General features: G+C 44.4%; 1 protein-coding gene across 5 annotated transcripts in view; it reads right to left on the minus strand.

Moving 5' to 3' along the window:
* nrxn2b (neurexin 2b) overlaps positions 1–26,393 on the minus strand; it is a 573,287-nt gene that overhangs the window by 322,515 nt on the left and 224,379 nt on the right. For 4 of the 5 annotated variants that reach the window (XM_084003189.1, XM_084003188.1, XM_084003186.1 and 1 more), the window contains 4 exons: positions 18,905–19,343; positions 17,521–17,904; positions 13,967–14,170; positions 10,950–10,976 (listed from right to left, as the gene is read on the minus strand). In XM_084003189.1, coding sequence (XP_083859315.1) covers positions 10,950–10,976; positions 13,967–14,170; positions 17,521–17,904; positions 18,905–19,343 — 1,054 coding nt within the window. The remainder of the gene's footprint in view (positions 1–10,949; positions 10,977–13,966; positions 14,171–17,520; positions 17,905–18,904; positions 19,344–26,393) is intronic. The other variant, XM_084003187.1, reaches the window with a different exon arrangement.

A 26,393-nucleotide genomic window follows, 5' to 3' on the forward strand; every position in this document is an offset into this window, starting at 1 on the left:
ATCAATCAGTCCCAGTAAACCGCACCAGCAACATCTGGATCCTGCCTTAAAATAAACTGTCTCGCTGGGTTAGAAAGGGAAAGAAAGGGGATCTGCTGAGAACAACACAGACCTTTCAGCAAATAAAAGAAAACAACTTCTGTTAGTTTAAGACTTTGACAGGTTGCTTTCAAGAGCGGAGCCGGTCCGTGCAATGTGGTTTATGAGAAGTGTTCTTCGACGGAGTGACCCATATGGACTTGTTATTTTTATGGAAAAGCAAAGGCAGATAGCAGCGAGAGTTACATAAGGCTGCAGACGTTAATATGGTTTCGAAGGCAAGAGGCAGGATTTACTTTGCTCTTCAGAGTTATCGGGAGTCAACCTCGTTTGACGATGATGCCATTTGGCTCCTATCTTAAGAGATCATATTTCCTATCTGAAAAGGGGCACGGGATGATCGCTGCGGATCTGACGAAATGCTTTGTGTGTATATGCACGTGTGTGTGTGTCTGCTCGTGTGTCGTCTAAACGGCCGTCAATCTGCAAACAGCAGCGATGTCACGAAGGGAGTGAAAGATTTAAGATGAGAAACACAAGAAGACATCTCCGTCAAGATCCTCATCCCCCCCCCAGGTCCACTTCTCCCATTCTTACATATCTCTACCTTTACTCTATGCTCTCGTAGCTCCATTGTATGTGTTGTACTAAAAGCCTGGATTTCTGTAGGAGGGTAAAGGGATGTGTCTGTGTGGGTGCATGGGGGGGATGGGGGGGTGTTTGAGGACACCGTCTCATGCTGACACAACAGCACAATAAAGCCCCCATGCGGGCGGCCCGCATTCACGATATCTCCCACATGGTGTCGCATCACCAACGGGGACAAGAAAGACGGGGGGCGAGCGGGTCTGTGTGTGTGAGAGTACGGAAGTGTGTGTGTGTAGTTCTGATGGTGAGGGAGGGGTCGATGAGAGCAGGAAAACGAGGAGGAGGGAGAGGAGCAGTGAACAGATTATGACCCCCAGCCATGATTATCTACGCATGCTGCTCTGACCCCCCCCATGCCTTTTACAGAGATAAGGCAGGCTGTGACTGTGTGGATGCATGCACACAAGTGTGTATGTCCCTTTCTCTGAAGCAGTGTGTGTGTGCGTGTGGTGCTCGCTTGCAAACAGACATTTGTATTCACTGCTTGCTCTCAGGGGCCACACAGTTTTTCTTCCCACTGTTCTCGGCTCCGTGCAGGAGGAGGAGGGGGGGGGGGGGGGGGGGGGGTGTTGGTGCTTTAGCATCCGAGACAAGATAACCTCTGTCGATAGCTTCTAGAATTTCAGATGGCCACCGCAGGACGACATATTTGACTCAGTAAGATGTTGGGAGGACAGCAGATTGATTCCAGGGAGCAGGGAATGAATCATGCATTTTACCTGTCCTCTCCACAAATTTAGTGCTCCCTTCGGAGCTGCAAGCACAGGCGGACTCCCTTATTCGATTTCGTACCGCCATCTGCATCCTCCCTCATTGCTTTCCCTTTTAACGCTCGCCTCCCATCGTCTGCTTCTTATCAGTTTCCTTCGTCCTCTTGTTTTGTTTTTTTTATTCCTCAACCTCCTCACATCTCTTTCCCTCACTCCAGATAAAATGAAGGTCCCAGGGGGATGCTGATTTATGATTTAACTGCATTTTACAGCATGCTGTGGCAGGAGGGTATGGTCCCGTGGGATAGCCATCAGTCCTGCAAGGCAGTATGGGTTTCGACAGCTCCGGGCTGCTGCCGGTTCTCTCATTAGAGTCTCTGTAATGAGTCCACATCCAACCTGTCGCCTGTGCCACGTAGCGCTGAAAAGAGGCAGACTGATCATGGCCTGAGGCTATGCCAGCGAGGCAGCCGCATTCAAATTCAACACAAAGGTCCCGGCCCCGATGCGGCCATTGAGATATGATCAATTTCGACAACTGTGTTTTGTGTGTTGGCAGAATTTGGTGAAAAATAGATGTAAAGGGAACTTTCACCCCAAGTGGAAATGGGAAATAGTTATTCGATTGATGGGGTAAAAAGATCGTTTGCGCTTCTGTGCTTGGGCAAATATGCTGAATACAAAACTGTGTAAGTTTATTTGTTTAGTGATTGCAATCTCCCCTTGTACACAGCCTTTATTGAGCTTATGTTCATTTGCTATGTTTGAGACAGAGTGAGTTCGTGCTTCCTTCTATTAAAGTGCTAAATTCCTGTGCAACAGCAGATTGTTAGTCTTATTGTACTGGGAAACTACAAACAACCGTTTAAGTGTTCCTAAAAAGCTTAAAACCTACAGCACTAAAACACCTTTTGAGACCCACAATATCATCGAATAGTGGTCTCACCTGCCGACAGGTCAACAGACATGCATAATGTATAAGAGAAGGGATGGTAATCATTTCTCCAGTTAAATCTCTCCATGCGGATCACAGGGCAGACAAACCAGAACACGAAGGAGAACAGCAGCCTTTTGTCTTAGCAAACCATTACCCATGTGACCACTATTGGGGCCCGGAGAAGATAACTGATGGCATCTAATATGACTTGATCTTATTCTACTAGCCTCCATAACAGTCCTGCCACCTATGAAATGTTATAATGTCCTTGAAACCAAACAAAGCAAGTGGTGAAAGGGTACTCCAGTTGAAGCATTACAGTTGTAGGACACTGCACGCACAAGTTAGACATTACTTCCTGTGTGGAGTGGGAACGGGGAAGTTGTGCAATTGCAAATCAAAAAAGGATTGAGCTTCTGATTTGCGATGGATCAGTTGAATCCTCTCAGAGGAGTTTCAAAAAGTACCATACCAGTAAATCTGAAAATGACATCATCACTGGTGTTTTTGACTATTAATTTCTAATTGGAAATTCTGGCAGGTTATAGCAACCCAATTTGAAACCAATCTGATAAACACTCTCGAAGGAGTTAGAAAAATAAGTTTCCATGAAATACATTAAAAACAGCACAAAATTCCGAATGTCTGACTTGTTTGTTGGGCGGACATAATGGAAGCTGATGTGAAATATGTGTGTACCCAATTTGTGAATGTCATAGCAACTATGTCCAACTAAGACTTTCCACACATTTGGGAGCACTTTGGAGCCTGCTAACACGCATTACCCCAACAAACCCAGGCACAACAGCTAAAAGTGATATGGGGGCGCCATTGAGCCAACATACTGCGCTCAGGCCCAATTACTATGTGGAATTGACTCAATATGTTGTTTGCAAAGTTTCACAAGTTTTTGTTATCCATAAAGGCCTCAAACATGCGTTTGTAAAATGAAAATGAAAGCACAAAATCCAACATGGCTGACTTCCTGTTGTGCATTTCCTTTAAAAAATATGGACAACAACTATCCTGTCAAATATTGTGAACATCAAAGAAACTTTAACCCAACCCTAGCGTGCCTCTTGTGGTCTATGGACCAGGCCTGAGCTCAATCACTGCAAGACTTCGCCACATCTCAAGCGTGTGCCAGTCTTGGTGATTTTTCGAGAATCCTAAGGTCCTCAAAAGTGCAAATGTGCAGTAGCACTTGTGTGCTCAGACCCACACAGGTGAGTTGTGTAAATCACAAAGTATAAAGTTGGTTACAACCACTTGGCGGCCACGGTTGAGTCCCTGAAAGGGAGAAGCTGTAATCTATTGAGGTTCCAGAAGGCACAGAGCGAGACAAGGCCGCCACCCATTCTTCCAAAGATGCCCTAAAAGCTATTCAGCGGACCCCTTCGTCTGCCTAGACGTGCTGGCACCCACTACTTGACCAGGTCTCAGGTGAAAAGGCTGCAAATTGTCTACCTGCTCCGAGTAAAGGAATTGAAATCGTGCCTGGAGTACAAGCAGACAGTGGAACATTGCTGTGGACAATTCTTATTAGACAAAAAGGGCAGGAAGGCAATCTCTTCACCGGGTTAGGTCTAGTGAACAGATTGCCTCAGGTACTTCAAGTTTACAGAAAGTGGAGGCTAGAGGGAGAGAGGAGGGAGTATAGAAAAACAAAAGGCCCGGTGCCATCCTTGTAATATCCTTCACACATCAGTGTTACTTAGAACCGCTGGCTCCCATGGTTTCTTTATTTTCTTTCTCTCATCAGATCCACCTCATTTGTTCAATTACATGTAACGAGGGAAGAGTTTGGGTTGATTGTTTCTCTTCGGAGTCACTTTCAACAGCAATAAAAACATAAGTGTAATCTGCATCTATTTTCTTATTCAATATATAGATTTTGTCGATTACAACCAAGACAATTACTGCTATTATTACGAATTGTACAACTGACAATAATAACAACACTTTTCACGTTACTTAACAGTTATACGTTGAAATATTTACACAATGAAAACTATAATGAAATAAATATATAATGGTTTGGGTGTCAGACTGGCAAATGCTCAGTCAACACTTTGACATTGAGGGTCGAGCTTATTGGACAGACCATAACATTATGTCCTTAAACATATGGGCCTATCAAAGAAGTTAGAAACAGTTTGGGGCCATGCCTATTTCTTAAAGTGATGAATATTATCTGAAATGATCTTATAAGTAAGTGAAGGCATCACAATGGGGTCTTAGAGAGAGACACCAGGTGAATATGATACATGTAACAATAGAACCCTATCACCACGAGACATCACCAGCTCAATAATTACATTTAGACCATTTTTTTTGTTTGTATTACCAGTTTTCTGAAATGTTATGATTAAATATGCAAATTATAGATTATCTAATGCTAATTTGGGGTGAATTTAGGATAAATCTACATAATCAAATAGACAAAGTGGTAAAATAAACAACTAAATGTGTATTCTGGATGTTTTCTTTCCACTAATCTGAAAGAAGACGTTTCATGAGGGCAAAATAGTCAAATATCTAAACGATGCCCCTATAATTTGTTTTCAAAGTTACATATAATATATAAAAATGGCTACTACCAATAACATTCTTGTATTTGTACCTAAACAAGGCTTCTTCAAAATGAAATGGCCTTTGTGACAGATACTGGCCTGGTTGATAGGGACTTCTAGCAGCAGCACATTACTGTGCATAGTGAGAGCTGGAGGTCACACTACATTGCCTTGTAAACATTAACAGTGTACATATTACAATCTATCACACATGGATGTGTCCACACACACACACACACACACACACACACACACACACACACACACACACACACACACACACACACACACACACACACACACACACAGTGGCACATTCCATTCCAGCTGTAGTTAGGAAAAATGTTCTGATTACATATTCCTTTGAAGTTCATATAGGCTTCAAAGCACTTCTTTATTAGGCCGTTTCTGCTTAACATTTTAAGAGGCGTTTGGTTCATTCCCATTAAAACATGCAAAGAGCAAAATATGATAAAAGGTATGGAAATTAAATAAAGTTGCACCCATTGAGGAGATATGTACGCCCATGTTTTTCATCCTTTTCTCAAATATGATTTATGTGACAACTGCCACAAAGGTTATATTTAATGTTTTTCCCGATACATGTTTTCTCACTAGTGCTTAACTGTGCACTAGTATCACACAGACAACTGTTAGTTATTTTGAACGTGTTAACTACTGGGAAATGTGCAATTACTGTTGTCCATCGCTGAACTAGATGATTGCTTTTAGCATAAATCTATTCATATCCAATGACGTATCCATCTCTGAGGGTGCACAGATCTAAGGCATTATATTAATAGCATACTCCTCTCATTGGCTCATTGCATCACATTTGGCCTGAGGTTCTGGGGGGATAAAATGAACATTAAATATAAAAAAAAAGGGCTATCCTCCATTGAAGCATTAAATTGGCTTTAAAAATCAAATCCCGACCGGAGCATCTCCAAAATACATTTCATACAGTCTAGCTCTGATACATGCTCAAACTTCACAAGCTGTAGGATGCTGTGCGTGCGGAGGGCAACTTCTAGTGCCTACTGCACATCCATCTTTGACATCTGCTTGGCTGAGGTATGATGTGATGACTCATGATTTAAGTGAGCGATGGAAGGCTCATTCAAATTCAATATTTGAGAACGTAAGCGAGCCATCTGCTTGGACGCAAGCGAGAAATAGCAAGGGTGGCTAGTAAGAAATTTCAATCCAAATTAGATTGAAACGAACCGGCCATTCAAATACAAAATGGCCATGACACCCACAGTCTGGGAACACGAGTGCCGTATCTGCAGGGAGAATGGTTCCAGGGCTACATGAACTGTGCTACATATCTCAGTAGTCGTGACTGTGCAAAACACATGGGGGAGGAGTGTGAAACCTGACAACCTGCCTGGAAGCAGTGAAGACTGAGGAGGTGACAGAAATATACTGGTTTGTGTGGGCAAAATCTCATATTCATTTCTCTGCCCACAATATGTGTCAAATGATGCATGCATCTGTGAATGCATGTGTGCGTACATCTGTTTGTGGGTGTTCACGTCACCGTGGCCGCATTAGATACGCTCATCTCATGGTCATCAGTGTGATATCATCACTGGTCGATGGTAGAGTTACGCTAAAAGCTCAAACTGAGGAGCTCAATTACAAACTAAAGACTAGAATAATATACTGAGATATTTAGTGAATCAATAGGATTTTGTTTCTCTACCTTGACTTGTCTCTTGCACTTAATTTCATACGGGAGGTTTGGCTCTTTGAGCAAAGTAAGCTCACTGTCTCACACCGCTGGTCAATGGATTGTCACACTACAGGTAATGTACTCAGTGCCGTGATTTCTTTCCAATTTCCTGGGAAATAAATCTCTAGTACTCACAGAGTGACACTCTACCAGAGGAGGTAAGAAGTGTTTCTTTGTAAGTCAGTGTGAGTAGCAGCAGGCGCCGTGGCTCAACAGACCTCAGCAACGTCAACTAAATAGAAAATTGCAGAAAGAAGAAAAAAAAAATATATACCCTGAACAGCTGAACTGGACTCTAATGGTTCAACTTCTCACCTTGCTGCAGTGATAGACGTGGGCTCCAGGACCCTGTAACATATAGTGTTGTACACATCACTGCAGCAGGGTGAGAAGTTACACCAAAACAAGGTTTTCATCAGTTTCTCTTTTAGGGTCTAGTGGTCTTCTGCTATTAACATTTTAAAAGCACCGACGCATCTTTTCATTCTGACAGGCGGAGCAGGGAGTAGAGATTGCTACCATCATGCTTTACTCACATACTGAAGCCTGGAAAAAGGCCAACCTTAACATTTGCAGATGTTGGGATCCATAACACGCCTGGTATTAACCCACGTGAAAGGTTTCCTGCAGACTGCTCTGGGATTTAAAGTCATGGTTCATTTTTAGCGATGGCCAACATTGGTCAAGATAGGGCTATCATCCGAATGGCTTAGTACTAGCGCTATGGTACAGTGTGTATATCTCGTAAATTACCCCACTAATAATTCATGGAATGTTACCAAACTCCTGCAGTAGTACACATAGGGTCTGTACTCACAAAACGAGGCATTTGAAAGTTTGTAAGTACATCAATAATTTATTTAAAAGAACACTTGCCTGATAGCTTCTATCCTCGGCTGCTAACGCTCCCGCAGCGTAGACGCCACTTTAGTGTTTACCCAGCCGATGCCGTGACGCGAGCTTCAAGCGAGAGTATGAAAAAGTTTAGCTGAATTTTTATAAATGCTTGTATTATCAGGTCAACAAGTGTTGACAAACTTTCAAATGCCTCGTTTTGTGAGTACAGACCCTATGTGTACTACTGTAGAAGTTTGGTAACATTCCATGCATTATTAGTGGGGTAATTAACGAGATATACACACTGTACCATAGCGCCAGTACTAAGGCATTCGGCTGATAGCCCTATCTTGACCAATGTTGACCATCGCTAAAGATGCTTCTGAAGGGGTATTTGGCTGGGTGTCATGGTGGAAATCACCTAGGGTGCATCACTTTAATGCTCATCAAAGTCGGTAGGTTTGATTTTGTGATTTTGCTAATAAGAAAATGCTGATGCCCTTTCAAGTATCGCAGTATTCTCCAAGGCCTGGTAGCACGTTTCCATTGAATGGCTGTCAATGTTGGGACCTCACCATTTACATCCATTACCAGGTCCCATGCCGTTTACGTGCCATATAGAACAGGCACCTGGCTCTGTTGTCTGGTTGCATCAGCTAACATATAAGAAACAAGAGCACATGTGCCCACTTCCACATTTAGTTTCGGTGACAGTGAATCACTCGCTAATGGTTCCTATACAGGGGATTTGTTTTGGCTTCCATGCTGGAGAGAATCCGTCTTTTTTCGTCAATTCCGCCCTGCCAGACAGGCTGCGTGTCTCGGTGCGGTCTGCAGTGAGAGCTTGCAGGTGGAAAGGCCAAAGGGTATGACATTAGCAGACGGAGCGCTCGCGCCCCGCACGCTGGCAATATGTCACGCCACATCTCATCCCGTCTAACGCTATGAGAAGGTGCTGCCGGCTGCTGAAAGGCCACCTTCCAAACTGATATCATCGGCCTGACACCCTGACCTGACTGGAGCTGAGGGCTGCAGCTCTGTTCCATATCGTTTCCAGACGCATTAAGGCGGGGGAGCGGGGTCACGATATGGTGCAATAAAAACACAAGGCTGATCTTTTACTTCCTAAGCCTCGCAAAGAACTAGAAATGAAAAGATCAGAGAGGAGGTCAAGAGTTGAACTAGTGTTGTTTTAGAAGTAGGAGCAGCAGTCTTCCTGTTCCCATGTGCAACTTCTTCATACGTCAGGCGTGGAAGTTAGTCAGTTCAGGAAACCTGGTCGGTTTTCGAAGGATCCTGAGATCACGATGGAAAACGCTGCTATTCTGCTACTGACATATTGTATTAATAGCGACCTTGTATGAATGGTAGCTATTTTACTCAAAGCTATTAGCTCAAGACATATTTAAATATTCCCTCTATTGTAGAAATCCAGGATATATCGTATTCAAAATTCTATTCCACCACTCACTGGCCTTTCAGTCCATGTGCAATCAGAATATAAATGTATATATACTTAGTGCCACATTTATATTAGTACCCTGCAGGAAAACCTCACTGCCAGCCAGCAGAAATACTTTGCTACCCTGATTTTCTTACGGGAACTCAAGGCTTTAGTTACTGTCGGTCTCTGGAGGAGGAATCGACCAGGAGATGTCATGACATTGAATAAATTGTTGTCTCTTCTCTACCCTGGTTTGGTCGCACTCTCTTTTTCTTGCTCTCTCCCACACAGTCTCTCCCCCTCCTTTATACACTCTACACACTAATATTTCGGGATCCTTTATATAGTGTGGTTTGTGCCTGAGTGGCCATGAAGCAGGACACTGCTGTACAAGGACGCTAAGTCAACCAAAGAATATAAAGGTTAAATAAAGTATTCCTAGTAAAAGTATGTGATAGATCACTGCTTGAGCAGTGGATACCGCATCAATATTTAAACGCAGCAGCGTTGAATCTAAAGAAAATCAATGATCGTCGTTTCCATTACAGTGGCATGGAGTAAGAATGTGGAATATGTGAAACACTAGAGTCCACGTTGATAACCTCTGCCTGCATCATTTGTCACGTCGAAACAAACAAATCCGTCATGACCTCAACCGCCATACACCATCATTTACAATAACGTGAAGCAACTACGTCAGTGCCACAGAAATGACTGAGAGGCCTGTGGTGCGATTCAAAGGGAAAACATAGCTTGTGTGTCTCCATCTCCTCCCTACTGCAGGGAAATCACATAATATACACAGTGCTTGTTCAGCATCTAGTGGTCAAATCAGGGTATAGCACTCTTCTCGGCATGACTTTAATGTGCCAGTGGCTCCGCATATAATAAGTGGTGTAATTCATACACTAAGATATTTGAATTGCACTGCATAAAGTCTGTGTTCATTGTAAGTGCAGAGACGTGACTCAAATTAAGCAGAAGCATAAAATAGGGACTGAGTGAGGTTCACATAGCAACACATCTGTATGACCCTGCAGAGCCCCCCTCCATTGGTTCAATTACAGATGTCTAACTGAATGCCAATAACAAACCCTGATCCCTTCCCAAAACTGATCCCCCTGAGAAAAGGCAAGAATAAAAAGCACTAAATGGCTTCTTGATGCGACCATCCATAGCTGCTAATCAAAGTCCCCCCCCCCCCCCCACCCTCACAAAGACATCGTGCAAATTAAAGAGCATACACACAACAACAAGCATTGTGGCAAACATCAGGTTTTCTCCATGTTTTGTCACTGTGGCTGGCAGCACTTACCTGTGGGCTCGTTGTTCAATTGTCAGTGGTCATGATAGAAATAACAGTGTGCTATCATGCTGTCAGCATGGGGCAGAAAAACATCGGCTTTCTCTGGAAACAAGCACGCGCCAGGTGGTGCCGTGTCTCAGTGGAGAAGCAATTAGCTTTCTGGGGGCCGAACTACAGTTTGTCCCCCATAGAAAACAAGCAACACCTGTGTGTGCAGCCGAGCGGAGCCGAGGCTGAGCGCCGCATAATAGAAAATAGGGGTGTGTCAAAATGCCCTTTTCTGAATGTGTTGTTTTTTTTTTTTTGCAGAAGGTCGATAGGAAGATGAATAGTGATAAGCAGGGAGGGGCAATGAAATCATTATGGAGTATTGTGGGCAGGCGAGGAGGATAGCAGGAAGAGAAATCTGGATAAGTATGCAAGTAAAACATTATTTAAATCTGTGAGAGACAGAACGGAAATCAAAGTGACAGCACTTATGGAAAAAAGAAAACAACTTTCATCACATATTGGAGAAAGAGGTGGGAGGAGACGTACAAATGAGGCGGTAAGAAAGACACAAATAAAAACAGATTCAACGGCAACAAAATATGGAAGCGAGACGTGGGGAATGAGAGAGTTGTCACTCATCATGGAGGAAGCAGAAAAGGGCTACTGCACAGAATCAAGATGACATACAGATACATTTTAGTCAGAAAAATGGATAGGACCACTTACTGAGGCTACAGTCTATCCTGATACAATCTGGCGGGAGAAAGAGCGGAAATGGTGAGATCGAATAAAAAGAGAAAGAAAGAGACAGAAAGAGGATAAAAGAGAAAAAGAGACATTTTACATCCTTCAAGGTACATTCTGCAGACATCCAAGCATTGCTCTGAGGCCACCATCCGGGGACAGGCTCTGAGTCAGGATCACCCTTTTCCTCCATCAATCCCACCATCCATCCCTCCTTCCACCCGATACCCCCCCGAAGCACAGCAGAAGGCAAGACTTACTGTCCACCATGGGGTCTCTACCGTAGGAAATAAATAAACTATGCAAAGTGCCGCGTTGTTGGTGTAATTAACACTTTATATGATTACAGACACCATCAACATGTACATTGCATAGTTGGAATTATCAGGTTCGATCTGAGTGGAGTGCAGCTCTGAATCAGACTATCAGAGATTTAATGCACCACCTTCTCATCACCTTTTTCAACGTTTTATGTCAGACGTCTTTTGTTTTGTTAAATCATAATTACAACTAAGAAAGCATGAAACACACGCATAAATATATGATTCATTTCATTAAGTCAGACAGAGCCTGATCATTTTAACCACACGGAATGTTTTTGGCCAGAATAAGATGAATAAATTCAGTTGGTTGGAAACACTGTGAAACATTAAGCTCACACAGTGTACAAATAACGCCTGTGCGCTCACTAGAGCGGATACAACGTCTTGCACCTTTAACATGTGGAGATGTGCTTGCCTTCTGCAGCACTTTGGGCATGAGAAACCCAACAGTGTAAATGACAAGAAAGGGTGATCTGCACATCCCAGCCACCTCACGCCTGCTGCACACGTAGCAGAAGATAGAAGACCCTACGCTGTACGATTTGCTAAAAAACACAGTGAACGCTGTTATTAGTGGTGGAGTGTTGGTTCAAAAGCTTTCTCCTTCAACTGGAAGTATCATGTGAAAGCAGAGTGTCAGGAAACACTCAGAAACTCAATCCTGCCATGTAGCTTACCCTGACCTTTCACCTTCCCCCTTTGCAAAAGGAGGTTTGCAAATTGAGACTTCCCTTACAGGGAAGTATCAAATTATTATTCCCTGTCTAATATGATCTCTTGAAATAAATGCCTTGCTCTACAGAGCCATCTAGTGGCAGTGAGCTGTGTGTGCAGGAGGCAGCGTGGTTGGGTTGTGGTCTCGAGCTGTCAACCGCTACAGAATAGTGGACACAAACGGCCAGGGACCGACGTCACGCTGTAGAGAGGTGGGGCCAATACCAATACGCTTCCATGGTGATGTGTTTAAGGGCCACACGGGTTCGTAAGCAGCGGCGTTTTCTGGAAGAAGCCGCATTTGTGTCAAAATAGATCTTTAAGTGTTTCTAGTGTTCATATGTGAATGTGACTGAGCTTCAGCTAACACACTTCACAGGTTAATCATGATTATCTATCATGAATAAATAACATTAGGGCTAAATCTGAACAATTAGTGCCTTTTCAAGTGATTCATTAGCAGGATTTCAATTATGTTCACAAGGATTAGAGCTTAACAGATCTGATGTGTTACTTGTTAATTAATTTCCGTGTAAAAGAGCTAAGAAAATCCTGAGCAGAGGTTTAGCGTCAGTCGGCTGTTTCAGGTGTCAGTTAAGCCCCCCCGAAGACGGGGGGATGGGAACGTGTGTCCCGTCTCGCTGTGAGATGTGTGTATACAACGTCATGTGGGGGAAGTGTGTGTCGGGGGACGGCGAGCAGGACAACTACAGCTGTGAGCCGGTCTCTCTGACTGTTTGATCCAAGGGCCGCAGACATAGAGGCCGTTGAAGGGATGAAAAGTTCCATCCTCTGACTCGTGGCCAGGGGGGGCGTTTATGAGTGACAGAAAATGAGAGTGGGAGAGGGAGAAAGAGGAGGCGAGAGAAAGGGAAGTAGAAAAAGAGAGAGAGAGAGAGGAACGGCCACGTCAGCCCCCTCGCCTTCCTGTCTCTATGGTGGCTTAAACTCTCATATCCCAGGGTGCAACTCTGTCACGCTCCTCCAGGTTCACTGCTGAGACTCGGCTCCTTCGAGGGATCAGGCAGACTTAAGGTATCCTTAAGATGGAAGGTCATACCCATCTTCCCCGGAGCACTAATATGTATTGCAATGCAATTTAAATAAGTCTAAAGGTAGCCCGTTGTTAGAGGGCTACAACCCCTCTACCTTCTCACTGACCTTCTCTCCACTAAGATTGCCTGACGCCCCCCTCCTCTTTGAAGCCATTTGTGATTACCCATGATGAGGATTCCCATCTCCTCTCAGCACCAAACTCCTCAAAGTAGAAGTGGAGCCAATCAGCCCTTCAGCTAACTAAACTAAAAGGGAACAGAGCAGAACGCCGGAGAGGAGCGATACAAGAGCAAGGCCACCGTGAAGCTTCTAGAGACAGGTTAGTTAGTGGGGTGAGGCTCAGGCTCGGGGCCGGGTATGCTGTTAGAGATGGAGGAGGAGGAGCTATCAGGCTCCACATGGGAACAGAAAGAAGTGGGTGAATGCAGAGGCGATGGATTGGGACCAAATCATATGGAAGAAAAATGGCTGCAGGGCCAAACTGGGAGGGGGGGGGATGGGGGGTGTTCCTTTACATTTTTACTTTTAGTCATATTGTCCTGCAGCAAGCACTTCTTGTGGAGGAGAAGTTTCTCTCTTTGTACCTCAGTTCTGTCAAATAAATAGCCTTTAAACACTGTGGACATCCGCCATTTAAAGCAATTATGTGCAAAAGCTAGTTGCTTATTCTACCGCCAACCGTAGCTATCTACTAAAATGAAGCATGCTCTATCGTACACATCAAATCTGGCATGACTGAGGTACAGATTCAGAAGCTTTCCCCTCACCCAAATATCTGTTTTTGGTAAGGAACAAAAAAGAATGGCGGGGAAGTCAAAATGTCAAATCATCCTAAATCCAGAAATAGAGTGGAAATGAGGAGGCGGGATGGAAAGGGAAAGGTCACGATGAACGGCGGTGGCCTACCGAGGTTCACGATGAGCTTGACTCGGCCTCCGTCCAGCTCCAGGCGCAGGGTGTCGGCCGACTCCTTGGAGGTGGTGGCCATGAGCAGGCCGTACGCCCGCTGAGACATGAAGCGCAGCGCCACGTCCTCGGCCTCCGTGTGCATGGTGACCGGCATCATGATCTTCAGGTACATGCTGCCGTCATAACTCAGCACCGTCGCCTCTGGATGGGGGTGAGGCAGAGGACAGGAGGGGGAGGGTGTCATGTGGGTCACGCTTGATGCAGGAGAGATAAAGACCCGGGTGACCCCGGAGCATGGTCCACTGGATACCTATATCATCTTTCATGTGAAATGTCACTCTAAAGACATGTATTTGCCTCATTCACAACGGAAATACTGACACTACAGTAGCTAAATCTAGATTTACACATGGGTATTTTATTTTTTGCCTCATTGTATCAAACCAAAAAGGTTGGACCGTATGTGTTAACCTTATATGAGACACATGTTTCTTTCTCAGCCTTTTGATCACTTCAAATAGAACCAGGACTGAAACAAACCCCCCTATTTGTTGAAGGAGGTGTTTGGATGCCACGTTTACAACATAAGAACAAGGAACATTTAGTGAAAATGATAATCAAAGCCATATGTATCTCAAAACTGAAATCTTATCAGGACGATCAAAAGAGAACATCAATCATCGCTGCACCTCCCAGGCATCTAGGAGGTTGTGGATGTTTGATGGCAGTCTGCACACTGTCTGCACCCCGTTGTCTCTTATCTGCTTGTGTATTGCACCTTCATGATTTTGCTCAGTGTCATGTTGTTGTTAAATATTACGTGTCTTCAACTGATTCAAGCTAATGTTTGGTGTGTACACAGGGTTCCAGTTATGATGTCATCTCTGTGAGGGTCTCCAAAAAAATAAAAAGTAAGTAAAGATAGGCTATAATTAAATAGGTCCGCCTTTAGTGATGGCAATGTTAAGCTACGTGTGACACATTGTATGCATAAAGCTTCTTATTTTTTGTTGAAAAGCTTTCATATTGATAGTTTGCATAGTGGCTTTGGTGGTGTTTGCAGCCATGCTGCATTCACCATGCTTTACTACATGTTTAGGCGACTCTTATTACTCGTCAGGTCAAGCTATTTATCTTTAACGTCAATATTACTGTATGTGGAAGGGAAATATCTTTATTTGTAATTAAAATAGTATGCTGCTGTACAGAATAAACCCAGGTCACCTTCATCTCCATTACATTTTCATCAGATGACAAACCTACCACCAACAGCACAAACGTACTATAATTAAAGACAACATCAACAAATATTCATAATGAATCCAATATCAGACTCTCCTCAAGCTGAAAAAGATGTCAAAATCAAAAGTGCCGCTGGTTTCTGAGACGTCCTTAATCACAGACGGCAGCGCCCATGGTTCCTGTATCTCTCTCTCTCTCTCTCTCTCTCTCTCTCTCTCTCTCTCTCTCTCTCTCTCTCTCTCTCTCTGCCATGCCATAAATAGACTGCTGTGTAGAGTGACAGGGCCCAGAGTACGGCTCTTATTTCGCAGTGTGGGTCGATATGCGTCATCATAGGCTAACGTATGTCACTGTCACGGGGAAAATTACGTCTTCAGGTTTCAGAAAATTATGGCAAACGATGCAGAAAAATAACCCTGCTATGGGTGAGTTTAAAGCAGGTATTTCTAAAAATACACTTGAACATGTCTTATGTGTCTTACTTACATACCAATGTGATACAATCCTAATGCATCATTATTCTTTTAACAATAGGACACGCAAAATATAATTTACATCCTAATGCCAGCTCAGAACACTCTCAATGCTCCTAATATTCTGTGGCTTTGAGTCATCACGACATATCCCCTGGGTTTCCTCCCTCTAGTAAATATCATTGACTGACCTTACACTCTGTTAATCTATGCACCCAGTCTGTTCACACAGAGAAATATGCAGCTGGTTATTAGAAAGCTGCCCTTTCCCACATCCCTGCAGCTACACAAAGCTCCACCAGATGGCAAAAGAGCATCACCGAAACCACACCAGATATCAGAAGACCCGGAGACAAGAAAAAAAACATACCACCCTTCAAAATAAAGACATTCCATCCTCTACCTCCACTGTCCTGAATTGAATCCAATCTCTCCTTCCCTCATTACCCTCCTTGTCCCTCAAAAGCTCATACGGTCATGGCTCACTCACTCCCACGGACGTGCAAAGGCAGACCACGGAGCCTGCAGCTAATTCTAATGAATCAGACGTACGTGGTGCTATTTGACGAGCTCGCCTCCCTTCGCCGTGGCGTACGCGCCACCTGGGTTTGCGTGACTGACACAGATGGCGGCGGTAGGCCTGGCTGCTCTGTCACAATGCTGCTAGCCTCTCAGTGCTTCACCCCCCCCTCTCCCAGCCAGTGGGCCCTAAAGCCATCCACACATGCCTCCCCGTGGGGCTCTTACTCTTACTACAGCAGCTGCTTGGTTGTTTGAAATACAAGCGCATTGTTAAAATGCTCGTTCCACACTTGTTTTCTCTTGTTTCTTCTTTATTTGATGGAGTTTACAACATTACATTGTACAGCATCAGTGATTTAGCAAGCATCGTTTCACGCTTTAAACCGTCTACAGTTTGCCATGGCTTGATTAGGAGTCATTTTCTGCGTCATTGTAGGAAAGGCTATATTTGGGATACGGTGCTCTTCTCAGTCCTGGGTTTGAATGAATGAATTAATTAATTTATTTACTTAAAACAGGGACAATGCACAAAAAAAAACATTAATCTTGTAAAACAAGAAGAGATGCTTTGAGCCAGGTTATAGCAACAATTGCTAATTTCCGCCTGTAGTCACTGGGCAGGTAAAGTGCTAAACAGATACAATATTAAGATTAATTGAAATAAGACATAATAACCATAATATTTATGGGGATCCCCTCCATGGTTTAACCAACGCAGTGTGAGATAAAGGTTTACTGCAAGAACATTATCGGCTGATATTCACTAACCCTATGCGGGAGAATTATACATATAAACATTTGGAGATCTGTGCTTCCTAGTTGCCGAACCCTCATAATTTGACATAGTAAACAACAAATTGAAATCGGAAGGAGGAGAGCTAGTAACCTTGGCAACCCAAATAAAAGTGTTTTGAAGGAGATGTTATGAAAGCAATATAAAATAGATATTAGAGATGGAATTGTGATGTGTTTGACCTCCAAACAGTAGCTCTAAAACACTTCTAATACACTCATTAAAACGCATTATGCCAAATATTTTTATCAATAAATACTACTAATTATAATTAAATAATACAATATTTTATTTTTCTTTAATCTCTATGTTTGAACCCATCTGTGACTCAAAGACTTAAAATAATTTGCAACATGATTATTGCCATCCGTTGCACCACTAATAAACACAAAAATAGTATTGAATAGCCAATCCAGCTTTTTAAGTAAGTATCGGCTCCATATCTAATATCAGAATCGGTGCAACCCTAATGTGTGTGACTTCAAAGCCACGGACCCCCACCATCCTCATCATCACCTTACCTATCTCACAGTTGCCCCCCAGGTATCCGGTGCCGATGCAGTCGCATATGTAGCGGTTCCAGCCCTCTTTGCATAGACCGGCATTGCCACAGGGGGCGCTGCTGCACCTCTTCTGCAGTTCCCGGGTGCAGAAACTGCTGACGCCGAACGCACTCTGGATCTCGGCCAGGCGGCGGACGTCGCGGCTCTTGCCGTCGATGAAGAGGTCGCGGACGCAGCCCACGTAGCCGTAGTTAAGGAGCGCCGTCCACACCTCTGGTGGCAGGATGAGGTCCACCTTCAACTCGGGCAGCCCGCCCAGGTACATGTCACTGTCCAGGTCCAGGATCTCACTGCCCTCTGGGGAGCTGAAGGGCATGCTGCGGCTGTTGACGGAGATGGATCCTAAAAGACAGAAACACAAACACATGTGTGATTTAGCACGATAAACACTGGACAAGTGTGTGGTCTGGATAGGTGGGTCAGTGGGCGGGGCTCCGGCTGAGGGAGCAGCAATGAGTGGATAATTTAGGGACAAGGAGCACAGACAGAGGGACATACAAGAGACAGGCTAAATTGATGACAGAGTGTGTGTGTGTGTGTGTGTGTGTGTGTGTGTGTGTGTGTGTGTGTGTGTGTGTGTGTGTGTGTGTGTGTGTGTGTGTGCGTGCGTGCGTGTGTCTAATGTGTCTGTAATAGGCTAAATGAAGGAGAAGGGAAGCAGAATGCAGCAGAGAGTGGGTGAAACAAAAGGCCCTCTATCTTTCTGTGATTAACGACTCCATCTTAATTTTCTATTAAAAGCCAATTACAGCAGGAGCAGGAGTGAGATCATATGAATGCTCATGCACTTGCACACACACCCACACACCCACACACGCACACACACACCCTTCCTCATTATACGATGCCATTAGGGGTAGATATAATGTCCTAAGTGCTTGCCCACCTACAGATCATCTATCAGACACCAGACACTCAAGCATGCAGATGGCCCCTTTTCTGCCCACATGAAGGAAGGTAAAGGTGAGTAAACTCACATTAACAAATACCACTCCATGTATTATTAATAGTATGCATGATCACGTCTTCGCTTTTGTGTTAACGTGCTTGGATTGGCGTAGAGAGTGAGGCGGTTCTAGACTATGTCAAAGCCAAGTCAGCCTCCTTCTCTTTGGCAAATCTGTGATACTATTCGAGTCCTTCTAGTCCGAGTGCACATTTGCTGATGCACCCAGAAGCAGCAGAGAGCTGGATGATGATTTAAGCCTCATTGATGATGATACCGCATCAAAGTACTGTTTGATAGTAGTAGTTAACTCTGTTGATACAAGCCACTAAAGCCAACAGAGGTTTCTGACATGCTACTTGTGAATGGATTGTGATAAAAAAAGTTAGCACACACCTTTCCTCCCTTCCCTCTGGAAATCCACATGGCACCATTCCCCGTCATTGACCTTCTTGTTGCTGGCCTTCAGCTTTGTTTTCCCAGAGCCCATGTCGATCAGCAGGTACAAATACCCATCCAGCAGCTCCATGGCAAAGTAATCAGTCTTCAGCTCGCGGCCGGGCTTCTGCTCTTTGGGGCCCTGAGGACGCCCGTGGCTGAACAGCAGGAGCCCGCTGGGCTCCGTGGTGCGGAAGTCAAACGAGATGGACCCCGTCTTCTTGGTGTTCCACTTGGGCAGGGTGATGTAGGACTCGGGGGTCTCGAAGGTGACGGGGTCCAGGGCTGCCACGTCCTCGCAGCGGAACACCAAGTCGCCGTTCAAGGTGATCTTAGGGTCGCGCTCGATGGCCAGCCGTGAAAGCTCCAGCTTTAAGTCGTTGTTCTTGTACACCACCTGCAGAGCAGAGAGGAGAGTGGTTACAAGGCTGTAATGCTATATAACATAGTGACGGTGCAGTGTGGCTGGCGATTCAAGTGGTGGATTACTCATTTAATCATCTTACATCCTGAAATGCAGCTACAATAAAGAAGACCATTAAGTCCGTAATGCTGAGATCTCGCAGATGCATCCTAATTACCCAAATTAATGTCGGCAACAGTGGCTGGAATCTTGTCAGCGTGGGGAAATGATATATCAACACATGAATGAATTGCACAACTTTCCGTTACAGCTATATGAACGCAACTGCTGTTGTTCTAGCTCTGATCAACCATCCCCAAACCAAGAATGTTGGTGCTTGTGAGTTCTCAGGTTATTGATGCTCCATGATTTGGTGGTTCATTAACACTTTGAACATTTTGAAACACTGGCCAATCACTTTGGGCCACTGAGTTGCCCGAGGCAAGCTTCCATTGACTCCGGGGGCATGTGGATGCACAGCATGCTCAGTGCATCAAGCTCCGTTAACCACCGTATAATTGTTGTTGTACAAAAGCTGCAGCTCAGAAATGTCAGTATACAGGCACAATGAATGGGAAAAAAGGAAGAAAAAAAAAACTTTAAAGGCTGTGGGGGAAACCCAGACACAGGGAGAAGTGAATGTTGCTGACGGTCTTAATGTAAATGTCTCCGACAGCCTTTGATGAAATACGGCTCTATTGTTCCAGCTCAAAGTGTGTTTCTATGGCTCACTATATGCATTCATAATGGATTAAGTGCTAAAGGCAAAGCAAATTATCCTTGTCTTTCATTGTTTCAGTTCTCCTTTTATTTGTTGAACACTGTACAGCGTTTGAAGAGGCCGTCCTCAAGGTAATAGTGTGAAGCAGCCGAGGCCTTTGCATTTGTTTGTGTGTGTGTTTTCTCTCCTGATTCTAGTGCTCTTCACGCTCTCTCACACACCCACACAGACTGCCTGACAGGTAAAAGGAGGGTTGCACACATTTCATTTCTTTGCATGTGTTTGGTTAATAGCTAACAGAACTATAGTACACACACGGCTGAGTACATGCTTCTCACTGCTATGTGGCAGACAGCTCGGTGAGTGTCTATGAGATTGTATGACGTGTCATATATATGACGACTTCCAGCCAATTCTGTGCATACATCGCCACTGTTTTCTGACTTTGATTGAAATGTTTTTCTGACGCAGTAACCGATGGTTTCATTCATCCAGCCAGACAATACAGCAGCAGTAGTTGCAGACATACGTGGCAGAGATCTGCACTCTACTGAGTGATCCTTCCTGGTTATCTGTGTAATTAGTCGCTGCCTTTGTTTGCATTGGCCTGTTTTCCTATTTGCATCAATGGAAGTCTTGTCTATCTAATTTTACCAGACTGCTGCTGTCATTCCCCTTTGTCTTTTATGGTATCTGTAACAAACGCTCTCCAATCTTATTTTTCACACAGTCTCTCTTTACTCCCTCTCTCTCTCTGTCTCTCTCCCTCTGTCTCCCTCTCTCTCTCTGTCACCACACCTACACACAGGCACAGGATGAACCGCAATAATGCAGATATGCTGGGTTATTCCTGAACTTAAGCCTTCTTTGGTTATCCCCTTCTTTGGCCACGCTGCCACATACACTGTACACCTCATAATGTCGTCATTAGCAGAGATTAGTCCTGGTACTTAGCCATGATAACGCTGAAACTGGCAGCTAATAAGGCATGAGCTCTCCTGGCTTAAGGTGTTAGAGAAAAAAAAAAGAGGTGAAAAAAGAGAGAAACCCGGTGGGAAGAGGGAGAAGGTTTATTTTCATCTGATTTATTTTGAGGTAATTATTTTTCTTAATCCATGCTGTTCCGTTTCTTCCCGTCCATGCTGTTCCGTTTCTTCCCGTTTTTGAAGACATCATACAGCATGTGGGGAAACGATGAGGCAAGATATAAAGCTGGCAACATGCGGCAACAGACGACTTTCAGGCCAGTTATATATCTGCAATGTGGCCTAACTCCAGCCCCCATGTAAGCTAGCGCTGGGTAGATCAATTATTGTGTTGACAATCCATGTTCAAATGATCAAGGAATTCAGTGTGTTTCACTGAGAGGAAGCTTCCTGTTGATACTGGTTCACCAAATGTAATACTTAGCTCTATGACAACATGTTGATGGCCAGATCTCTGTTACGTTTGCTGTGGTTTTCTTGCTTTCTAGAAGATGAATCTCCTGTCAGCTGTGACCTTCCCTTCACACCAACATCCAGAGAAAAAGTCCACATGCATAAAATAAATATCAAGATACTAATTCTGAACTGATACACTCTGGTTATGACCAGATAAGCCTTTCAATTTTAGAAACTGCATGAGCTTTCCTCTAGCATTACCCTCACTACTTGGTAACAGCCTAAAAGGTCAACTGTGAACAAAAGACGGCTAACTGTAAGAGGCGCGTTTCTGATTAGGGACTAGGGGGGCTGCCATATTTACATGAAGCGGTAGCAATAGCTGCATCTGACACCCCCAAAAAGTCTTTCGACATACTAATCAACACCAAACAATGCTTTTCTCTGCCATCTGGTCTCTTAGTCATGATCATGCTCAAACTAGCTGATGAGGCCGAGACGGGACATCACATACACAAAGACAGATGTTTCCTCCAACGTGTCATTGACGTCACTGATGAGGATTTTGTGCGATCCAGCTTGTCACGAATCGGAGGCAAAACGAAGGCAGGTGGCCAAGATTAGCTAGCACCAACGTCAGCTGTGATTGGCTATCGATAGTCTGCCAGAGCAGGATGTGGCAGATCAGATCATAAGTGAATCCCTAATCTTTTCACACTGCTTTGCTAGCTGGTCGACAATGTAGTTTCACAGGGACACATGATGCTCATTTTCAGTTTCAGGGGTGGGGGGTGTATTCCTATGAATTCTCATGTGACAGAGGAAGAGGAGCCCCATCTAAATGGTCTTCCAGTGTGTCTCCAGCAAAAAGAATACAAATGTGAAAGGATAGGAGTCGACAGGGCAATGCCAAAACGAAAAGCAGAACGCAAAAGAAGGTGAAAAAAAGAGAGGCATTCGGCAGCAAAGGAGAAGATGGCAGTGTATGACAAATGAGAGGGAGACGAGAGTGACAGAGGGACTGAGTGATGCATGGGAGCATCAAAGCATGTGATGCACGAAGGGCCCACTCTGAACCTTGTAGCAAATAAACTGGGCCTTTTTGAAGCAAAGGACCCAGACGATCTGGGCTCAGCCAGCAGCAGATATGGTATAATGTGCTGACTCAGCATCTAGACCATATGCCTTTCTTTCATATCGTCAAATCCTTCAGGGTGTCTGGCTTCATACAGACACTAGCAATACGTGTTCTTCGGCATCGGGGAGGGGGGGCAGGTCTGGACAGCTCATTGAAAGCTGCAGAGAAGCAGGCCGGCTTTGTCCACGAGTTGAAAGACCACAGTCGAAGGTCTTAAAACATTTTGAGATGCGTTAATGCCGTCTAGCAACACAGCCTGCGTTCCCTCTTTTGATGTGACGATCCCTTCTCTGAATTAATTCACTTGTGTTGCAGAGCCACAGGCTTGTTTTGACTCGGATTAACGTCAGCGATCTGTCTGAACGGAGAATGCGAGTGGCGTCCACATGGACTGCGACTGGGCCGAAGCCTTCCTCAAGGGTGACTCCATCGATTTGTTTTGTCAGTGAGAAACTCTGCAAATGTAACACCTGCAGGTCGGCAGTGCAAAAACATTTCTTGATGCACTTAGGGATGTGAATGTTCCATGAGCCCACATAGCACATCGTTTGCCTTAAGTTACATTAAGTTACAGTTTGTGACGAACTTTCAGCCCGACTTTACACGGAATGGTGTTGTCTTGGCGATAAGGAAGCAGAGCTTGAAAATGGCAGAGGGCAGGCTTTGCAGCAGCACCCCTCCCACTACAAAGTCTCAAATGAATCTTTACTTGCGGTGGGTGGGTTGGAAGTGGGGGCGATGGACCCCGGAAGATTTTTATCGTACAACAAAGGTGAGACCGAGAGAAAGCTACAGACGAAAGAGAGAGAGAGAGAGAGAGCATCAATACGATGCTGGGAGGACAGGAGGAGAGAGAGAGTGAGGCCAGAGCATTCATCCAGTGTATGGAATCAGTCGAAGAAATCAATTTTAATTTGGCCGTCAGGATGGAATAGCTGGCGTGCCAGCTCGCTACCATGGACTTAATTACACGAAAGGGCCCCCCGAGAAAGGGAAGATGAGAGAGGTGGGAAGACGAAAGGGAGAGAGAGAGAGAGAGAGAGAGAGAGGAGTGTAAAATGGGCGATAGCAAGGTCACTGTCTGGGAGAGAGATGGTGAGGCGGAGGTTGCGTAGGAGAGAGGGATCTGTGGAAACAGGACTAGGGGGCTGAGGAGCTCTGCTGGGGTGCAGAGAGACCTGATTTCACACCACACCACTCTGACCGGGAGCCTAGAAACCACAACACACACACACACCACACAGTGTATGATCATAGCATGTGGGTGACTTTGAACACACACACATATGAGCACACACACGGCAAATAGAAACTTGATAGGGATTCAGTGCCTCTTTTGGTGCTTTTTCACTCTTCTTCTGCTGTGTTCTTCCTTTGGATTGTGCTGCCTGGAGGGTACCAGCCAAGCGTATCAAAGGCGTTTGACCACGGTGGCAGCATGAAAGCCTTGCCCCAGACCATAACACCACTGATAATCCAAGCTGTGCCACTGAACTAGTACAGGCTGAAACACACTGCTGTCCACCCCCCCATCCACTCACTTTCCTCTTTATTTGCAGCTGCTACTGTACTACTTGCCTGGTGCTGTCGGTTACTCTTGTTGCTGGTTTCCCCTGCACGGTTACCTTCCTACTTTCGAGCTTGACCAAGTACGGTCAAGTCTGGATTGAGGTGGACCTTTCTGAACTGAACACATCTTCAAAAAGTAATAAAGTGGGTCTGGTATTGAGATGTATTACTCTAAGAAAATATGCACAAAAACAGTAATTGCACTTACTGCGGTCTACTTTTGGGGTCAAATATAAATAAGACTGTTCACCTTGGCTGCACACACCTGCTACCACTTCACTCCTTGCAGACGCCGGCGCACTCGGCAGATTTTACTGGATTTCACAGTGTTCTCTGAGGTGTTTTTTTCCCACCCAACCCTGTATTTTCTACCATTTCTGCTAAACTCTTCTTTGTGTGACTCAGTCAGTGCTGACTGTCAAACCGACCGAGTGCTTACTTTGACAGTCCGTGCTGTTACAAAGACTTTTGCATATCATCACCCAATATATTTTATGTCGAGTTTCACCACATTCAAAACTGAATTCTGGGCAACACCTAAGAAACTTGCAGACATGTAGTAAAAGACTGTAACTTAAGGCTTATGTGCTGTGGCTGAGCTCCTGACAGTTCTGGCCAAATTGAACCCCCTAACAAAGACAAATATGGGTCTATGGTGAAGGGGGAGGAGTGGATCAGACTGAAGTTAAACCCAGACATTTTAAAACTCTTTATCTTCAGTTGGCCAATAGGAACTGGAAGAAACTGCCTCTCGCTGTTCGCAAACAGCTTCCTTTGTCATGAGGAAACAACATTTTGACATTCTGTACTTGACTACATAACATTTTGAGTCATGTTTAACATTGTTGATCCAAAACTGCAGCCCTTGGCAGAAGGTTAACGTGAATGTTAACGCCGACTTCTCCCCGATAATTATTGCCATCCCTGTCAACCATATCTTACTTTTACATTTTCATTTATTTACCTTAACTTACTTTGTACCTGACTACGACGGCGTATTAGGGCCACTGTAAAAAAACGGGGCAGAGAGAGGGGGCAATATTCCAACATATAAAGTAGCAAATTTGCGGGTTTATAAAGTCACATATTTATAATGCTATCAACCGGCATTTATGCTGACTAACTTCCCATGAATGTTTATTTTGCATTTATTTTTCTAATGAATCCACCGTGTGACAACGCCTTGTTGGTGGTTTTATTTATATGGGCCAAATTGTCATCTTATGGGTGTTTATTGATCGGGCGATTTGGGCTAAGTTTTCACTTGTTCACGGCAAACATCCAGTGTTAGCTGAACCAACCAACTTGTTTATATCAGAAATATTCCACTAAAAACTATTTCTCTCAACTCTGGTGTTTTCCTGCAGTGGCCCTAATACGCCATTGTATCTGACAAATGCAACTCCATTATTCCTTCAAAAAAACAACCCAAACTTTTAACTCCCTCCTCCACATCCAGTTAGGTCTTCTTCATTTCCTTTCCTCTCCTCTCTCTTGGCTACTTATTGGGAGATCCCAGAGTCTAACCAACAGAGTCTTCAATGATCTGCTCTCCAACCATCTGCTCTGTCTTACTATTTCCAGCACTTGGCTCACATTGCCTCTTTACTTCCACTATGTTACTATTAGCTCTCACTACACTCCGTTTGTCCCTGTGCTCGGTCTGTAGGTTGACTGTAAATCCAGCCTTGTCTTGAAGAGAGAGGATAGTTTAACGCCTTGGGAAGTTTAAGGCCCACTAGGGATCCTTCTGATAGCAACCCAAATAATGAAAATGTAATTCTACAGGCATAATTAAGATAGAGCGATTACTGTGCGAGCCATTAAAAGTGATGGCAAAAGTAATTACTTATTCAATCAGCGTGGTTTTATGTGGAAATGCGATGGCACCATGTTGCGTCGCCTCTATACAAGTCATTACATTTACAAGGGCATTATACTCGGAGCTGTGATTGGTCCTCTTGACAGCTTGTTAAGCTGTGAATTAAAGCCTTGGTGAAAGTCAGATTTTTCGGTCAGACTTGAAGATATAACATTTTTATAAGGCAGCTGTCCTCTACATATATATCCCTAACAAGTGCATGTACAGGCATTGTTCATTGCTAAGAGTAGAACTGTGAAACGTTGTTTGTGAATTTCTTCCACACTGAAGAGCAGAGGAAACAACACTTTCAACACTTGTCTGACACCTCCTCCTCTCACATATTAGATTGTATATTTAAACAGAATGATGA

Source organism: Eutrigla gurnardus (genome assembly GCF_963514095.1).
Source record: "Eutrigla gurnardus genome assembly, chromosome: 23".
NCBI classification, from domain to species: domain Eukaryota; kingdom Metazoa; phylum Chordata; class Actinopteri; order Perciformes; family Triglidae; genus Eutrigla; species Eutrigla gurnardus.